Below are 17,133 nucleotides of genomic sequence, written 5' to 3'. Positions count from 1 at the left end.
TAACAATACATAATCTCAAACATATATACACACCAAATTCAATAATACTAAAGGGTGCATGTATAAAACTAAAGAACACAGAAAAAATATATTCCAATAATACATAGAATCTAACTTATTATTTTATTTTAATTTTCTGGACTTTAGCACTGGTTTAAGGGAGACTGTGTCATTAAGACCCAGCCCCCTATGGGCCCCCAACCTCAAGATCCACTGTAGTTCCACACAGTCTGTCTGATTAATATGGTCCCCCAGCCCACACACTTGAAACAAAAACACATGCTCTTCATTGGTCGACATAGTGTGTTTAGCTATGTGGTTTATGTGGCACATTGCAGGGTATGTTTTTATTTCCATGTAGGGAAGACAAACCGTTGTCTTAGAGAATGGGTAAGAGATCATGTTTACTGTACCAGAAGGGGGTTGGAATGCAGTGCCCTAGCTAAACACACTATGTCGACCAATGAAGAGCATGTGTTTTTGTTTCAAGTGTTACATGTACAAACTATGAATAGTGGGCTAGCCATAATAACTGTGTCTTTTACATCTGTTCTTCTTCTGCCGCACTAGTAAATGACTGTATCCAAGAATATACATCACTAACAAGCATACCTCTAGGGTGGTCAAACAGGATGCCACACTAGAATTCCTCCACATGCAGATCAACATAGACAAAATCCGGTACCATATCCTAGCCAGCTAAAGGTTACCTTCCATGTCCCAAGAAGCTTACAATGCATACATGGATGTACCGGGACACTTACCGTCCAATTTAACACCCTACTCATGGGACACTTTACCCCTCTATAGACTGGGAATCCTATACAACCTCAAATCTACAGGTACAGAGACCAACATACTGGACCTTGTGCTTACAAATATGGGAGAACGCTGCACACTCCCTCCAATGTCTCATCCACCCTGGTAATGTCCAACCATAAAGCTGTCTCCTTCAAAATCAAAATCAACTCCATAATCCCATTAAAACCAGTTACATTTAGGAACTATTCCAAAGCAAATTACCTTTTATTAAGTGATGGATTGTCAGAATTCAGTGCACCACCAAACTGAGGGAACACAGCAGTCTATGGTAATTTTCTCTCAGAAACTCTGTACAGCCATGTCAATGGCTGCATAGACGCTGCTGTACCTAGCAGAAGTAAGTCCAGCACTAGCCCTAGAAACAAATAAACCATCATGGTGACATCTCAAATTAAACAGGAAATACAACAAAAGGGAAAACAATTATGGCTAAAATCAGGAAGGGTAATTCCCATAAAGATAGAAATTCTCAACTCAAAATAAATAGGCAACTAAGAGGGCTAATTAGGCCAAACAAAGACAACTTTGAGGTTCAGATAGCCTCCCAGGTGAAAGATAACCATTAGGCCTTCTACAACTATGTCAGAAACCTCAAAGGCAGCACACAACAATGTGCTGAACTGGTGGTTAATGGTGCCATATTCACTGAGCTTGGTAATATAGCAAACCTGTTAGTAGACCAATTCAGTTCCAATTTTTCCCAGCCCCACCCCCAACCATCCCCTCAATAATAACCTCAAACATAACCCCTCCATCTATAACTATGGAATATGTACTGGCTGCACTTACTAAAGCCAAGAACACGGCCTCAATGGGCCCTGATAACATCCCGGGATGCCTTCTGAATAGTCTACAATATGACTTAACAGGACCCCTGGATTCATTATTTAACTATAGCCTTAAAACAGGCTTTGTACCATATGAATAGAGGACTGCAGTGGTCATCCTCCTTCATAAGAGAAGACCTTCAACAGATCTTGGAAACTACAGACCCATAAGTCTGACTAATCATATTTGCAAAGTCATGTAAAGAATTATCATGGAAATTATCAACAAAGATATAGGAGACCTGCAGACACTGGATCCATCCAAGCTTAGGCCTTGTCAAAGGAAGGTCATGCTTACTGAATCTGGTAGACTTATCTGAAAAGGTCACTAAGGCAATGGATGAGGAGAAAACGGTGCATACTGCCTAGCTAGATCTGGCTAAAGTTTTTGATACAATACTCCACTCGGCCATTCTCAACAAATGTATGGAACTAGGTATAAACCATTTATAACATGCTAGATAACTAGCCAGAGGTTAGAAACAGTGAGCCCACTTCCACGAAGAGGCTGGTCACCAGTGCAGTCCCCTTGGGCTCTGTGCTGTGTTCACTCCTCTGACATATACTTCTCAGATGTCAAAGCCAATGTCAAAGACTTTTGGATGACCAAGTTCAGTGATGAATACACACTAACAGCAGTCATTGACTCCCCCCAAGATGAGAACACCCTTCAGGAAGGTCTAATACAGACAAAAAATTGGTCCTACAGCAATGGCTTAAAGCTCAATGCCAATAAATGCATTACAGTAACTTTTGGGAAGTCTACCTCCATGGGTGACTAAGTCATCAGTAAAATATCCTTAAACGTTGATTCAGTAAGCAAGATCTGGAAGCTTGTGTAGATAGTAACCTAGCCTTCAACCAGCATGTGTCCAAGGCAGTAAAAAAAAATCCTTTTATGTTTCTCAACGTATAAACAAGGGCATGGTATGTAGGTCCAGATAGGTCATCATACCACTGTACGTAGCCCTCATGAAACACAACAGAGAGTACAATGCCCCCTTCAGTATGGACCTGATCAGACACAAGCAGCAAATGGAATGTCCAGAAAGGTTCCTTACAGAAAGAACACAGGGAGTAAACATGAAGTCCTATACTGATCTCCTCAAAGTCCTGTCTCTTCATTCAGTATCATACTGACTTCTTAGAGGTGATCTTTGCCTGGCATATGAGGCATCCCTGGATACTGTTTTGATGAACATTTGCACATCTGCAAAAAAAAAACAAAAAAAAAGAAAAAAAAAACCAGCATCAGAACTACTAGATGAAAAGACCTACATTTTCCTTGAGACATAAATAGGACATGTTGAGGAGACAGATATGTTTTTCACATTCTTTGGAATAAGCTCCCCATTCATGTGAAGCAGATTTCCTCCTTATCTCTTTTTAAGCACAACCTGGACCAATGGATGGATAATTGGAAATTCACCCTGGTCTGGCTCCTACATCTCTAATGGACAGAGACAATCAGCAAATCACCACCTATATAAATCAAATGTGTGGCTCACATCTGGGTTGCATAGCTAGGCTTATAAGGGCCTTAGTGGTCATCATCCTAGTATACACATATGAACCTATAAGAAATTAGAAAATGCACAGGGACAAAGACTGATGCTCCTAGGTGAATTCCCTATCATGAATTGGTTAGATAACCATAAATCTCTTTTGAACAGAAACCTAACCTCCTATAACTTTACTGAAGTAATGGCACAATCCTGCAAAAGCAAATCCTAATTCAAAATATGTGCTACTGTATGTTGTGATTACCGATAATACAGAATAGTTCCGGCACATCAAAATTCTGCCACATTTGCTAAGTGAGCATTCCCTATTACTTTCTTATACTTTTAAATTATAAACTACACCCCAATCTGGACAGAAAAGTTGATACTTGCCTGAAGCAAATGAACCTGTTGTTAGAGCTGAGCTTGTTACAATTAACTGGTCTTATGTTTATAATGATAAACTAGTCTCATCCCTGTCTAGTTTCTGCAACCTGCTAAATCCAATACGGCACATATTATTTCCAATCAAATCTAACAGACTTGCAAAAAAAAAAAAAAAAGGGGGGGGGGCTAACTCTCCATCTAAAAAGCCAGCAAAACTTAAGGACAAGGTCTGGTATCTATGGAGCATGATCTTTCAAACCTTCCAACACATGCAATATGCCACAATCTAAAAAGTAACTGTTGTATTGCAAAATAAGCCCAAATATGAATTCCTAAAGAAAGCACAAATACTATTAGGATAGCTTAAGAAGCTCTGATGAGCCATAAAGCAATTTACTCATCCAACCTTCTCAATTAATTCCTGTCTCAACAACATTAAGAAATATATTCTTTCTGAAATAAACTGATTTCCAGTCCCCCTAAACTAGCCCCTTCAAATCTAAACTGGTTTCCCATCCACCTAAACTAGCACCTTCAACAGGAAAAAAACTTACTCCCACTATAAACAGACCCTCTGTAATCCAGGTATTGGAAACACCATGCATTCATTTTAAAGATATTATCCACAAGGAAACAGAAAAAAAGTGACTGAGGATATTTATTTTCACTATTCCCATGCAGAACACATGCACCCAACTGTACTTAAAATGTGAGATGTGCCTTATGACATTCAAATTCCATTTTACCCTTATCTCAGACTCTAACCCCTTCAACTTCTAATATTCCTTACTCAGGTCTCTTGCTAAAACTCCTTCTCTATCCTCAGCAATAAATTACAGGCACATAGCACACATCTGCCCTCTCGTTAAACTACTGGAAAAAATGATACAGCAACAAACTCTAGAAGCTATCAATACCTATGATTTACTTATAGATATACAATATGGCCTCAGGTCCAGTTATAGTACAATCAAAGCCATATGCACTTACAGATACAGTGCTGTCAAATATGGAAAACAGACAAATCTGAGGAGCAATATTCGCTAACCTAAAAAGAACCTTGGAGGCCACTGACCGTGAGCTTTTTATTTCTGAACTTGCTCATTAGAGAATCTCTGAGGATATTAAAAGATGTTTCAAATGTTACTTAGCTATTCCAGGTGGTCTCCAGTGCTACGGAGATCAGCAACACTCAGTGCTGGTCTAACTGCTTTTAGCCTTGCTTATCAATGACCTCACCCTAGATCTCCCTAGCCTACAATTCATCCTATCTGCAGATGACACTGACTTAGTTAATTTCAAGTAATTATACAAAAAAGAAATCTACACAGATCCTTTTGGAAAAAAATTCAGCCATTTAGCAAACTATTTCGTCAATAATAATTGATGTATAAACTATTCCAAACCCAATGTCATGTTGATGGGTACCCATCAAAGACTAAAAGTAGAGGACCCATCACTGAGCTTTGTGAAATGCCACTAGTATAAGATAGAGACGTGATCTGTTGTAGCTGGTGACTACCTGGAAAGTGAATCCTTTACCTCCTGTTACCAAGTAAACATACCTAGATGCATGGATGGGTCAATGTCCAGCCTTCCACTATCACTAGAGCTAGTGGACAAGTTTAAACAATTGAAGATTTCTTGCAAACTCTCCCATCTGCTACATGCAAACACCGGAAAAGCTGTAGTCATAAATTTCCTCCCACCTCTCATCTAGCATATTTTCCTACACATTACTGGTTTAAGTTCATCACAAAGTGCCATATTAGCACAAGTTGCCAAGAATAAAACCCTAAAATTTCTATTTCCTTCTAACTAATGAAAGCACCCCTGTTACACCACAACTAAAGCTAAAATGGTTACCTGTTGCTACATTTTTGACCTTTAAACTAATTAACAATGGACACTCTCCTCACTCTCATAATAAAGTAAATATTTAGCAACTCCTCTTATTCCTTGTGCAGCCATAAAGGTGTGCTGTTAGTTGGTTCCCCATTTAATCTGGCAAAAGGGGAAAAAAACTTCTCTAAAATTATTCAAACAAATTTGGAAAACTCTGTCCTAAGAGGTATGATTTACAAATGTAGGGTCATCAGGGAAAAGGCTGAAGAAGAGACATATCTGCAACTGCTTTAATAATGCACAACATGCATCTCCTGTACTCCGTGTATAAAACAGCTACATCTGTCTCAGCGCCTTCACAGAATACAAGCCTACTTTGCACATTAACTGTGAATATTGTACAGTAACTCGTATGTATTAACCAAATCAGAAGGATCAGAATTCCTGTCTAACAAAACTGCATGATCACCCCTCTGCTTTGCTACCTTTGCAATAGCCCTATAACCATGTAATCGTTCACTTCCTAGGTGAAGTATGTTGATCTACTTCTGCCTCTTCTGATTGCTGTTGTATAAATTGTCTTCATTTTCTGATTCTTCATACTGCCCATTCACCCAGTAATGGAAACAATTGTGAACATGTCAGAAAAATGTTGTGATAGGTCACTAAATGGAGCAAGTGCTTAGTGGATTAATTTAAACTATAAATCCCCAATTTGCATGCTGTACATCTATACACACATATATACACACACATGCATGCGGGCACACACACACACACACACATATATGTACGTGTGTATGTGTATATATATATGTATATATATAAAAACATACATATATGCATTTGCCAGGGGTAGTCAGAGGCCATAATTGCTTATCTACAAAGTAAACTTCTCATCTCCAAATTACATGCCCAAATTAAATTTAAACTTTTCAACATTATCACACATTTTCACATGTGCTAGATGTTTATTCCATTTTCTCAAGAGTTCATAAGAAATTAATGCTAATAACAAATATATTGCTGCTGGCAGGGTCAGTTAAAGTCCTTGGTATTATACTTTCATAACCCTATAATCAACACACTATGGATGGTTCTATCAACTATCTATACTTCACTATGTGTCACCACCTTCTCACAAGCACTTCACAATAAATACACTATATTCATTCAGTGTCCTGCTGCAGCATTTATATAATGCATCATTGGTTAGCTTACTCTTCTGCTGACTGGAAATAGATAGGCTTAACTACTTGTTATCACATGAATAGTCCTCTCATAACAACCTAGTGATACATAAAACTGAAGTAATATGGTATTAATAAAATTACAAAAAGTGCAAAGAAGAATTTCAAAAAGTAATCACGTGACTTGGTTTAGGTAATGTAATAGCTAGACGCATATGTGTGTTGCTGTTCTTTAAAATGTTTTAAAATATACATCAATATGCATTAGCACACCTCTCAACCAATTGGGGACAAATTTCGACAGAATCAGGGACAAGTCAAGAAAAAATCAGGGACAATCAGGGACACTTTTAAAATATTAGTACTATTAACTTAAAACATTGACAGAATCAGAGCATATGAATTAATACACATTTTCTGAAGTAAAAAGTTTATAACTCTTAATTATTGTCATTATTCATTAAGTGTAATTCACCACCTGTCCTCCAAAAGTCACTAGTTTTAGGAGGGATTAAGAGGAACAGAGTTAAAATTTGAGTCAAAATCAGGGACATCCCTGAAAATCAGGGACATTTGAGAGGTATGTGCATTAGCTATAGCTGAATATATCCAAGTTTCTTCAAGCTACAGTAAGTCTGTGGTTTAAAACAAAAATTGGATTCCCAAACCTTTTGGTAATATACATTTTGAATGATGTGAAAAGGGAAAATGTTTCTTTAAGTCAGGTGCACATCTACTGAATACTACAGTATACCTTACTTTAAACCATAGCAATAGGCTAAATAGTTGATATCTTTTGTCTGTCTTCAGGACTTCATTTTAGCCAGTTTCTCAAATTTTGAAACTAGTTTAAAGAAGGGGAGTTTTCAAACTGTACATGTATCATCTGCTTTGCGGTTGATGAATAACTTTTTGACAGTATTTTATTTTACGTTCTACAGATCATCACTGACACCTTCTCTGAGGCCTGCATCAGAATAACTAAAGAAGAACGAATGAAGATGAAAACGCTGCTTGGTAGGTAATATCACTGTTAACTCATTCCCTCCTGTACAGCTCTTTTGAGTGTGAACCTTTAACTCCCAGTGGGTGTGGCCTGAGCCTTTAAAAAAATGAAGTTATCACCTTATAGTTCAAACAAATATTCATATCTCTGAAACGTTACTAAAAAAACTGTAAATGGCAAACTATTCAGGATAAATTAATCTTTACGTTAGTGGCATTCATTCAGTTTGATGCTTTAAGTTGGATTTTATAAGCGAAAATAAAGACAGTGAATATTAATTTTTTAATGTATAAACAGATGATGATATCTGAGTAACCATTCAAGCAAGACGCATACTGCCCACAGGATTTGCTTCATACAGCTATGATCTTTCATATGAGGTTATGCAGTTCTGTCTGTGTTATCTGAATGTTGAGATATTTAGAGAAATATGAAAATTATTACAATACAAATAAACTGTATACCAATAATATTCAATATAGATTTAGCTGCATTAGACAGAGGTCAGATATCAATAAATTGTTTTTGCCATCATGTATGGTTCAAGATGAAATCTTTTGATACCTTCTATGTAGCATGGTTTTGAAGTTATTAATGTAAATATGAACAAGCAATATTTGACAACTAGAGGCGCAGTAGGAGTTAACTGCAGAGACGCCTAGAGACACACTCAGCTGTAACAAATCCCAGAGAAAGTTCTGTATGTATTGTAAGCAGCTCCTGTCAAACAGGCAACTACACTGTAGTATACAACAAAGCTTTAAAACACTGCCTTTTAGTTGACTGCAGTGGTATCCTGTCCTGCTACAGGCATCATATAAGGGCAGCAAACAGTTGTTTCTTTCTCACACTTCCAGGGTCTCAGTTCACTTTAGACCTCTTGTATCAATAGAGAGCCTGAATGGTATCTCTGAAGCTACCATATTATTGATTAACATAATATTTATCAAATCACACTTCATTCAATCTGATGTCAAAAAAGCTTGCACAGAAACTGCTGAATCCAAGAGCTTGCCCTTTGCCCTGACATGGAGAAACTGTGGCGTTGAAAGGAAAGTTTCCCGCTGCATAGTTCATAATCATCATCATCATCATCAACCCTCTTGTTTCCCATTTCCTGCATTGATTTGGGGTGTTGTGTTAACTGTCACCATCACTTTCAGTTCAGTGCCACACTCCTGCTTTTTTCAGCACTCATGCCTGACTGCCACAGATCTTTTTTCACACAATCCATCCACCTCTTTGCTGGATGTCCCCGTTTCCTCTTACCTTCTTCCTGTCTATTCCAAATCTTCTTCTCCAAATTGTCTTCTGCCTTTTCTGCACATGTACGTGAACCACTGTAATTTGTTCTCTTTGATCTTTTCTGCAATTGGAGCTACTTTGACTTCTGCTCTTATGTCCTCATTTCTTTGACTATCCCACAGTGTATTTCCCACCACTCTTCTCAGGCACTTCATTTCCATCATCTCTAGCTTCCTCATCTATTCTGCCTTTACTGCCCAAGTTTCTGTACCATACAGCAGTATTGGTCACACTTCTGCTTTGTACACTTTACTTTTCAGCTTCTTTGGCATTCTTCTCTCATTCACTACAGCTAACACTCCGTCAGTTGGCTACATCCCCTCTGATTCTAACTTTGACCTGTTCATTCCGACTTCTCTTCTCATCAACCACCCCTCCCAGATACTTGAAGCTATTAACCTGTTCCACTATCTTCCCTTCTATCTCAATTTTCAGCTTCTTCTGCTTTCCCCAATTTGATGTCATTACCACTGTCTTATCTGTACTGAGTTTCATCCCATACTCCTTCAGTGTTACATTCCATTTCCTTATCCTTTGCTGATGTTTTTGCTCAAAGTCTACCTGCAATGTCACATCATCTGCATACAGTAACTTTATTGATCTGTCCCCTCCATCCTGTTTGTTAATATAGTCCATCACCAGGTGTATGAGCAGCAGTGAGATCAGAACTGAACCCTGATGCACAACCACTCCCACTGGGAACCCCTCTGTGAGACCGAACACTGTTTGTACTTGACTCATTGGGTCCTTGTACATAGCCTGCACTAATTCTACCAATGCTTCTGGCACTTTGAACCACTGCAGTACTGTCCAAATTAGCTTTCTTGGGACCTTGTCATATGTTTTCTCAAAGTCCCAGATGGACTCTTTCCTCGTCTCTAGCTTCTTCTCAACTGTTTGTCTCACTGTAAACATGGGGTCAGTTGTGCTGCATCCTGATCTGAATCTGAACTGTTCATCTCCCATCTTACTTTCTACTACTCTGCATATCCACTTATCAATCACCCTCTCCAGAACTTTCATTGACTGTGACAGGAGTTTGATACCTCTGTACTGCACACAGTCATGGATGTCCCCTTTGCTTTTGTACACTGGCACAAGTATGATTATTCTCCAGTCATCCGGGATACTCCTTTCTCTCCACACTGCTATGAGTTCCCTCAGGAGCCATTTCTTCCCTATCACATCCTGCATCTTTATCACATCTGTTGTGACCTCATCTGAGCCAGATCCTACCTCAGTGCCCTTTCTGAACTAGGAGGATGTCTACCCAATTTGATGCTGGCCATCACTGAATGTGATCTTGTGACTGTCTCGCTCTGTGAACCATCTGTTGGCTACTGTTAAGCCATTTGCCAGAAGAAAGTCTAAAATGCCCTATCCTTCCTTATTACTATTGCCCCACCCATGTGGACCCAGGCAGCCCTCAAATCATGTTCTGTCGATCCTGATATTTGCATTCAGGTTGCCCATTATCAACACCAATTCATGTTGCCCTGCTTTATCTAGAAGGTCCTGCAACTGCTGTATGAATGGGGTCTATATTAAATAACTGAATAGGCATTTCAGCGAACGCCTCTTCGACAAATACACAGCAAACGCACAACACTGTGAACACTGACATCACTGAAAAAAAATCACTTGCCTCAAAACATAAATAGATCATTACAAACATAACAAAGTGGGGGGCTTCGCCCCCCACACCACCCCTAACTATATATATACCAACTCCGAGATCGCACTACAGTGGGAAACATGGCAAACTTACAGAGATGGCCAAGCGATTTTTTTCCCAGGGAAAGAAATCGCTGATGTCAGCTTTCGCGGTTTTGTGCATTCACTGTGTATGTATTGCTGAAGAGGTGTTCGCTGAAATGCCTCTTTTCTCTACTATCACAACTCTGCTGTGGGGCATAGGCTGAGATTATGAATACTGCCCCATCATTACACCAGATTCTGATAGCCATGAGTCTGTCACTAATTCTGATGACATCATTAATTGTCTTCTGAAGTCTCACTCTCACTACAATTCCCACACCATTTCTAGCCTGTCTTCTTCCTGAGTAGTAGACTCTGGATCCCAGTGCAAGTAGCTTTGCTGCACTGCCCTTCCATCTTGTCTCTTGGATACACAGGATATCCAGACTCCTCTATACCAGCATTGTCATCTACTTCCAAGCTGCATCCTGCCAGTGAACCAACACTGATTCTTAATTTAGGTTTGGTATGTTGATTAGTTTTATGTCCAGCTTTCTCTCAATAAAGCTATCCCAGGTAATTCAGGCTGGACAAGTGGACACCGACTGGCCAGTAGCTTACTGACACAGAGCTGTTGGGCTTTATGGCATGCACACACTGCTCAGTAGGGCACATGCACCCCCTCTCACCATTAGTATGGGTCCCTGGTGTTGGCTGGAGTAGGCCAGGTCCTTAACCCATTTATTACTGGCAAATACCCATCCCCATTTGATGACATTAGATAACATTTTCTTAGACATTAGATAACATGACCGAATCACCTAGAGCCAAGCGTTTTTCACATTTGACAAGATGTCATGTCATCTAACTGTGTTTGACAAAATGACAATCAACAAAACATGATTTTGCAAACAGTACACAAAATTAAACTACCTCTGTGTCTTTGTAGGTTATGTCCCACCTCACAAAACTATGCTAGTTTATTGGCTACTCAACTGTTGTTTAATAATTTTTCTCCACCACACCTGCTGACTATCTACTTTTGTGTGCTCCAGTGCCATCATCCAGGAAATTGTGGGTTTTCTGATTTTGGATCCCCCTCCCCACTGCCGCATGGCTGCTGAACGTTTCACTCCATTAACTTGGGGACTACATTGTTTGGTCTATTCAATGCATGCATGCTTCTACAGAAGTCACCTCAGCTACAGAGCAACTTGTTGCTTGTCAGTCCTTGCATGTGGCTGACCCTGTCCTAATGGTACATTCTTCCAGCTTCTACTAATAACCAACAGCACTGCAAATTGAGCATCCTCCCTCCCCCAGAACAGGAAAGCTGGGTGTAGATGCTCAATCCTATCCCCTGGATACCTTCTTCAGAACCCAAATTGATAAGCAATCTTGAGTTATCTAGGTCACAGTCAGAGATTTACTCCTCTGTGCCATGGTGCCATCTACTGGGTACTGTAAGCTGCTTACACATATTGTATACCATTAGCCTTGTGGACCAGGCCATAACTATAGCAAGGGTCTGCAATTGGTCAGTTTTCTTACCTTGTTGGCACATAAATAAATAAATATAGCATTTCCCCAATACTATATTACATACTTTTCCATGGAATCATTAGATATATCAGCAAAATATAAGTCCTCAGCTTCTCACAGCAAGGGAGGCTAGGCTGCCACCTAGAATCTTACCCTCCTAGCTAGTGATTCTATCATCTCTAACAACCTATCACTGGCTCAGAAGGTAGCATATTCCCCTTTGGTGCTAGAATGTCAGAAGGCTGTGGATTTTATCTCCCAGGGAAATGGATTCATTTTTCTAATACTGCAGTGAGGCCCGGCTGGGAGGGACTGCACTCCTGATTGTGCCATCCTTAAGATGAAATATAAAGGCAAAGATCCTATGGCATTTAACAAAAACAGAAAAGAATTTCACCGGCATCCTAGCCAGGTCTCCCCTAGTTGGTATAGATACCACCTTGAGTCTCCTCGGAAGAGAGGCCATTGGCCTACCATGACTAACCAGGTGCACAAAGGGTAAATAAAAGTAAATAAATAAATTATGCCATTTACAAAAAAGTCTGATGTCATATATGGATAGTAATGAAATGAAGCCGGACTCAGTAAAGCATTAAGGGTGTGCGCGTATGTATGAAGGAGGGTACACAAGCCAAGGAAAGCTGAATGTCTGTCAAATGCAGCACAGTAAGCAAACAGGATAGCTGTCTGTATCTCATCCACTTATACCTTCTTAAGTTTCTTAGATATTGACATTGACATAACAGACAAGTTACATTAAAAAAAGTAATCTCCATGCTGGTTGTCTTCTTCTCCTTTCGACTGCTCCCATTAGGGGTCGCCAAAGCAGGCCATTGGTGTCTGCAGAACGAGTGGCAGTAGAGTTTTATGGTGTTGAGTTGACAGCTTGGTGCCCAGCCTTCCTCAGAAGGAACTCATGCACAGTCATACCTAGGGCCAATTTAGAATGTCGAATCCACCTGCAGCATGTCTTTGGAATGTAGGAGGAAACCAGAGCACCTGGAGGAAACCCACACGAACACAGGGAAGATATGGAGACTCTACACAGCTGGTACCTCAGCCAAGAATCGAACCAGAGAACCTCTTGCTGTGAGGTGACAATGCTAACCACTGCACCACTGTGCCACCCCAATCTCCATGTTGGTTATGATGATGTTAATGTAATAGCTGATTATGTGGTACAAAGGGACACAGCCCTGAATGCGACCCCAACAATCTATTTTTGACTGTACCTTCCTCAAGGCACTTATTTCTTCAATTTCTTTATTTTTTAATTAGACTGATTATCACGCATGATGAATTTGTTTTATCAGCTAACTTTAAGAAGGTTCAGTTATTTCTCTTTAGCTCTGCTACATCTTCTATTTAATTTCATGAAGTCTTCCAAACACTCATCTACCTTTCCTTTCACAAATAACTCTGGGGTGATAGCTCCTCCCATTCTGAATGAATTCTTATTAAAAGGCCTTCTACGCAAGAGCAACATGTATAATGAGTACTTTTTCTTTTTGTTTATTTCTTAACTGGGCAAACACAGAAGTATCGACTGTTTAAGTGACCACCTCACATAGACTTGTTTGGTGACCATTCCCCAGTCTTTTGTGTTTGGACAAATCCACCAGATCAACACCTACAAGACCATATAAAGGAAATCAGTCCTAATCTGACATATCTAATGTTCCTACAGGTATTGCTAACAAGTGGTTTACCTGTCAGTTAACTCTCATCTGTCAACTCTTTCCTTGATGGAATACATTTTAAAATTACTGGTTATCCTTCAAAAATATATACCATTCTGGGAGATGGACTGATTAAACTACAAATTGTTTTGACCATGAAATCTGAAAAGGCAGTGAAAAGGATTTTAACCATTTAAAGGAACTAAGCCCATTACTTTGTGAGCAGTAAGTTTTCTGGAAAGGTGTAGTACCTTCTTTTGAAAGTTAACAACTCTTGCTAGGTACTCCCCAATTTTGTTTTCTGTTAGGTATTTTTTATTGTGAGCCAATGAATACATTTAATTCGTACTTTGTTAATGCCTCCAATCAAATAGCTGCAAGCAACTTAGTAACAGTTCCGAAATAAAGCATACAGTGATCTTTTTCTTCTTCTATTTCTTTTTAGACCAATTTTTTCTCAAATATTTTAAAATCTATTTCTAAAATAAAGTGCAATGACTCCAGTGTTGCTGATGTCTTTCCCCAGATATCTTAAACTGGCTCCTGCAGGTACAGTTTGGTCACTGATGAATCCATGTAGCAGATCACATCTCATTGGTTATATCTTCTCACTTTGTAAAGGAACCTGGTGAGTAGGCCTGTCCACTGCTGCCAGTGCAAGCTGTCTGACTGTAGTGTTCAGGTTATGGGTTCAGCAGAACCAGAGATGTAGGCCTGCGCATGAAGAGAGGGAGGGAGGGAGGATGAGTGGCCGATGGCTAATTCTTGTTCCCCAGGGAAGGTTATAAGGCTTTTTGTTGTAGGAATATCCCCTTGTTAAGCCTGGAGGATAGCACCATGTGATCTAAAAGTCTGGCAAAATAAGTAAAGAAAACATTGGTGGCAGTTACATATCCTGGCACTACATGCATTGCATTCCTTTCCTCCTCACCATTATTTATTTTTTATTTTTATGTATTATGTTAACTAGCTTGTTCACCTGGGTTTAGAGCCCTTTCCAATGGAGGCCTGGGAACACTGGCAGGTAAGTGATTTGCTCAGAGTTATACACAGTAGGCAAAGAGAAATTAAAGGAATCAAACTCTGGACTACTGGATGAAACTCATTAGCAGCTCATAGCATCAATGCTCTATGTTAAACTACTAGGCCGGGAAAGTTATGGAGTACTAAAAGATAATCCTGTACTGCCTCAAGATTATTGGCACAATCATTATCACCTGATCATCATATACATCATATAAGTAAAACAATTTAGAGGTAGGTAAATCTCAGCAGAAAGTGGGAAACCTTCCTTCCAAGTTGATGTGCAATGCAGCAGAGGACTGAGGAAGGACAGAAGTGGCCAGAGAGTCAGGATGAATGGAGATAACCTTTTTTCTCCTCCCATCCCCAAGTAATGAGCCCATCCTATTTAAAGTGCATATAAATAAAACTTTCCTGCTGTGGCAAAGCATTCATTGTGTTGGTTCTTTTGTTGTAAACTTCTTTTTAAAATATATCAATAAATGCACTTCTGACTTGATCTTCAAATTTTAGCAGAAGTCAAGTCTTCAGTCTGATTAGGCTTGCTTTCTTTTGATATTACTTTATCTATCAATTTTCTTAAGATAATAGCATATTTAGATTTAATTTAATTATGCTCTGTACTTGTACAAGTTTTAACTTGTTTCACTATCACTTTATTTTTGTTCTCTATTTACGTATAAAGGACTTAGAAATTTGCTCCTGAGTGTCACTGAAAAAAATACTTGAGAAGTGTTAGATACTTAGATACTTTAGTTAGATGCGGTAACTAAAATTCAAAAAAGAAAATATATTAAGAAATTTCAGCTAAAAAAATAAATAGTCCATCCAATTAAGATTTGCCTTCTATGTTTTCCAACCGTCAGACCCTTCCCATAGGCCTTGAGTCCATTCATTCCCCCTTACCTGTTATTCATGGCAGAGGCAAGAGCTGATCAGATGAAATATCATCTGTGCAGTCAGAGATATTGTTTGCTCCCTTGTTAACCTTTTCATTCAGCTTCCACCTGACCAGCAGGGTACCCTCACCTCAGCTGCTTGATAGTCTAGCCTCACCCCCCACCACGAATAGGACCACCCATATTTAAGGATGCACCCTAAATGAATCCTGGCCAGAAAACAACATAGCAAATATCCTCTTCCCTGGAATCACACTGGTGTGATGCTTTCGGAAATTTTTATAGTCCCTAACTGTACTCCCATGGCAACCTAAACAAGCATAGTTCCTACAGTGCAGGCTCCACAAGCATATGCACTTCTGCATATTCCCTAATTTCTGATGCAGAGTATGTGCTATTTGGTGGGTGTTACTCCCACTCTGATGCTACCATTCACAGACAGAAGCCTCCTTGCAGTGCCCAGATTTCACACCAGACTGCGCTGCCATCCCTCTCTGATAGGAAAGGAGTGTCAAATGTAGCTTCATATAAAATTCTTGGAAGGTACCAATACATATCGTGGCTGCACATAGTATCCAAGATTAAAATAAACACACACACACACACACATACACATATATATATATATATATATATATATATATATATATATATATATATATATATTTAACATTTGTTGACTGGGAAAGTCCGACTAGGCCAAAGCCTATTTTCAGTGGTGGCCTGGGGAGAAATGCTCCAGACACATGTCTTTGGAATGTGGGAGGAAACCAGAACATCTGCAGGAAACCCACACGAATGCAGGGAGGACATGCAGAATCCTCATAGAAGGTGCCCCAGCTGAGAAGCGAACCAGAGAATCTCTTGCTGTGAGGTGACAATGTTAATCGCTGCACCATTGCACCATATCCATATATGGTTGCCTTTCAGTATGCTGACTCTCAGAAGGGCACTATGACAATTCAGAATGCAGACAGAGGTAAGTGGGTTGGTGTTAGGGCTGGTGATGTGTTTGAGTAAATGTTGGTGGGTTAGAATGAGGGTTAGGTAAGGGATACATTTAGCATTGTGCATATTTGTTGGTGCTTTTTTCTATGTCTGAGTTTGTCATATAGTAGTAATGGCTGTGTTGCGGAAAAGTTTTTTTTAAGGTAAAGTGAAGAGTTAAGGTTAGGATTAGCACAGATTAGTAAGGAGGGCAGGGCCCCCCTTCAGCTTACTAATGCATGCTAACCCTATCACAGCCCCTGACCCTTTCACTAACCCTATACCTTACCTTAGAGGCCTTTTCTGTAACATTATCACTATTCTGACAAGCCACATTTTATGGTATTGGTACAGTGGGGGGGATGTTCATTTCATTTTACTGTATTTTTACTGTAAATTGACCCTAGCCCTGAGTAGCATC

The 17,133-nt window shown here is 39.5% G+C and overlaps 1 protein-coding gene across 1 annotated transcript in view; it reads left to right on the top strand.

The window, feature by feature from the left end:
• The window catches only part of MYO15A (myosin XVA), a 1,299,796-nt gene that overhangs the window by 675,698 nt on the left and 606,965 nt on the right, over nucleotides 1–17,133 (top strand). Inside the window, exon 44 of the mRNA XM_044070057.1 lies at nucleotides 7,515–7,590. Coding sequence (XP_043925992.1) covers nucleotides 7,515–7,590 — 76 coding nt within the window. The remainder of the gene's footprint in view (nucleotides 1–7,514; nucleotides 7,591–17,133) is intronic.

The sequence above is a fragment of the Protopterus annectens genome, chromosome 1.part0 (genome assembly GCF_019279795.1).
Source record: "Protopterus annectens isolate FY-2018-M chromosome 1.part0, PAN1.0, whole genome shotgun sequence".
NCBI lineage: Eukaryota > Metazoa > Chordata > Ceratodontiformes > Protopteridae > Protopterus > Protopterus annectens.
Note: the sequence above shows the minus strand (reverse complement) of the source record. Positions and strands in the feature narration are given on the sequence as shown.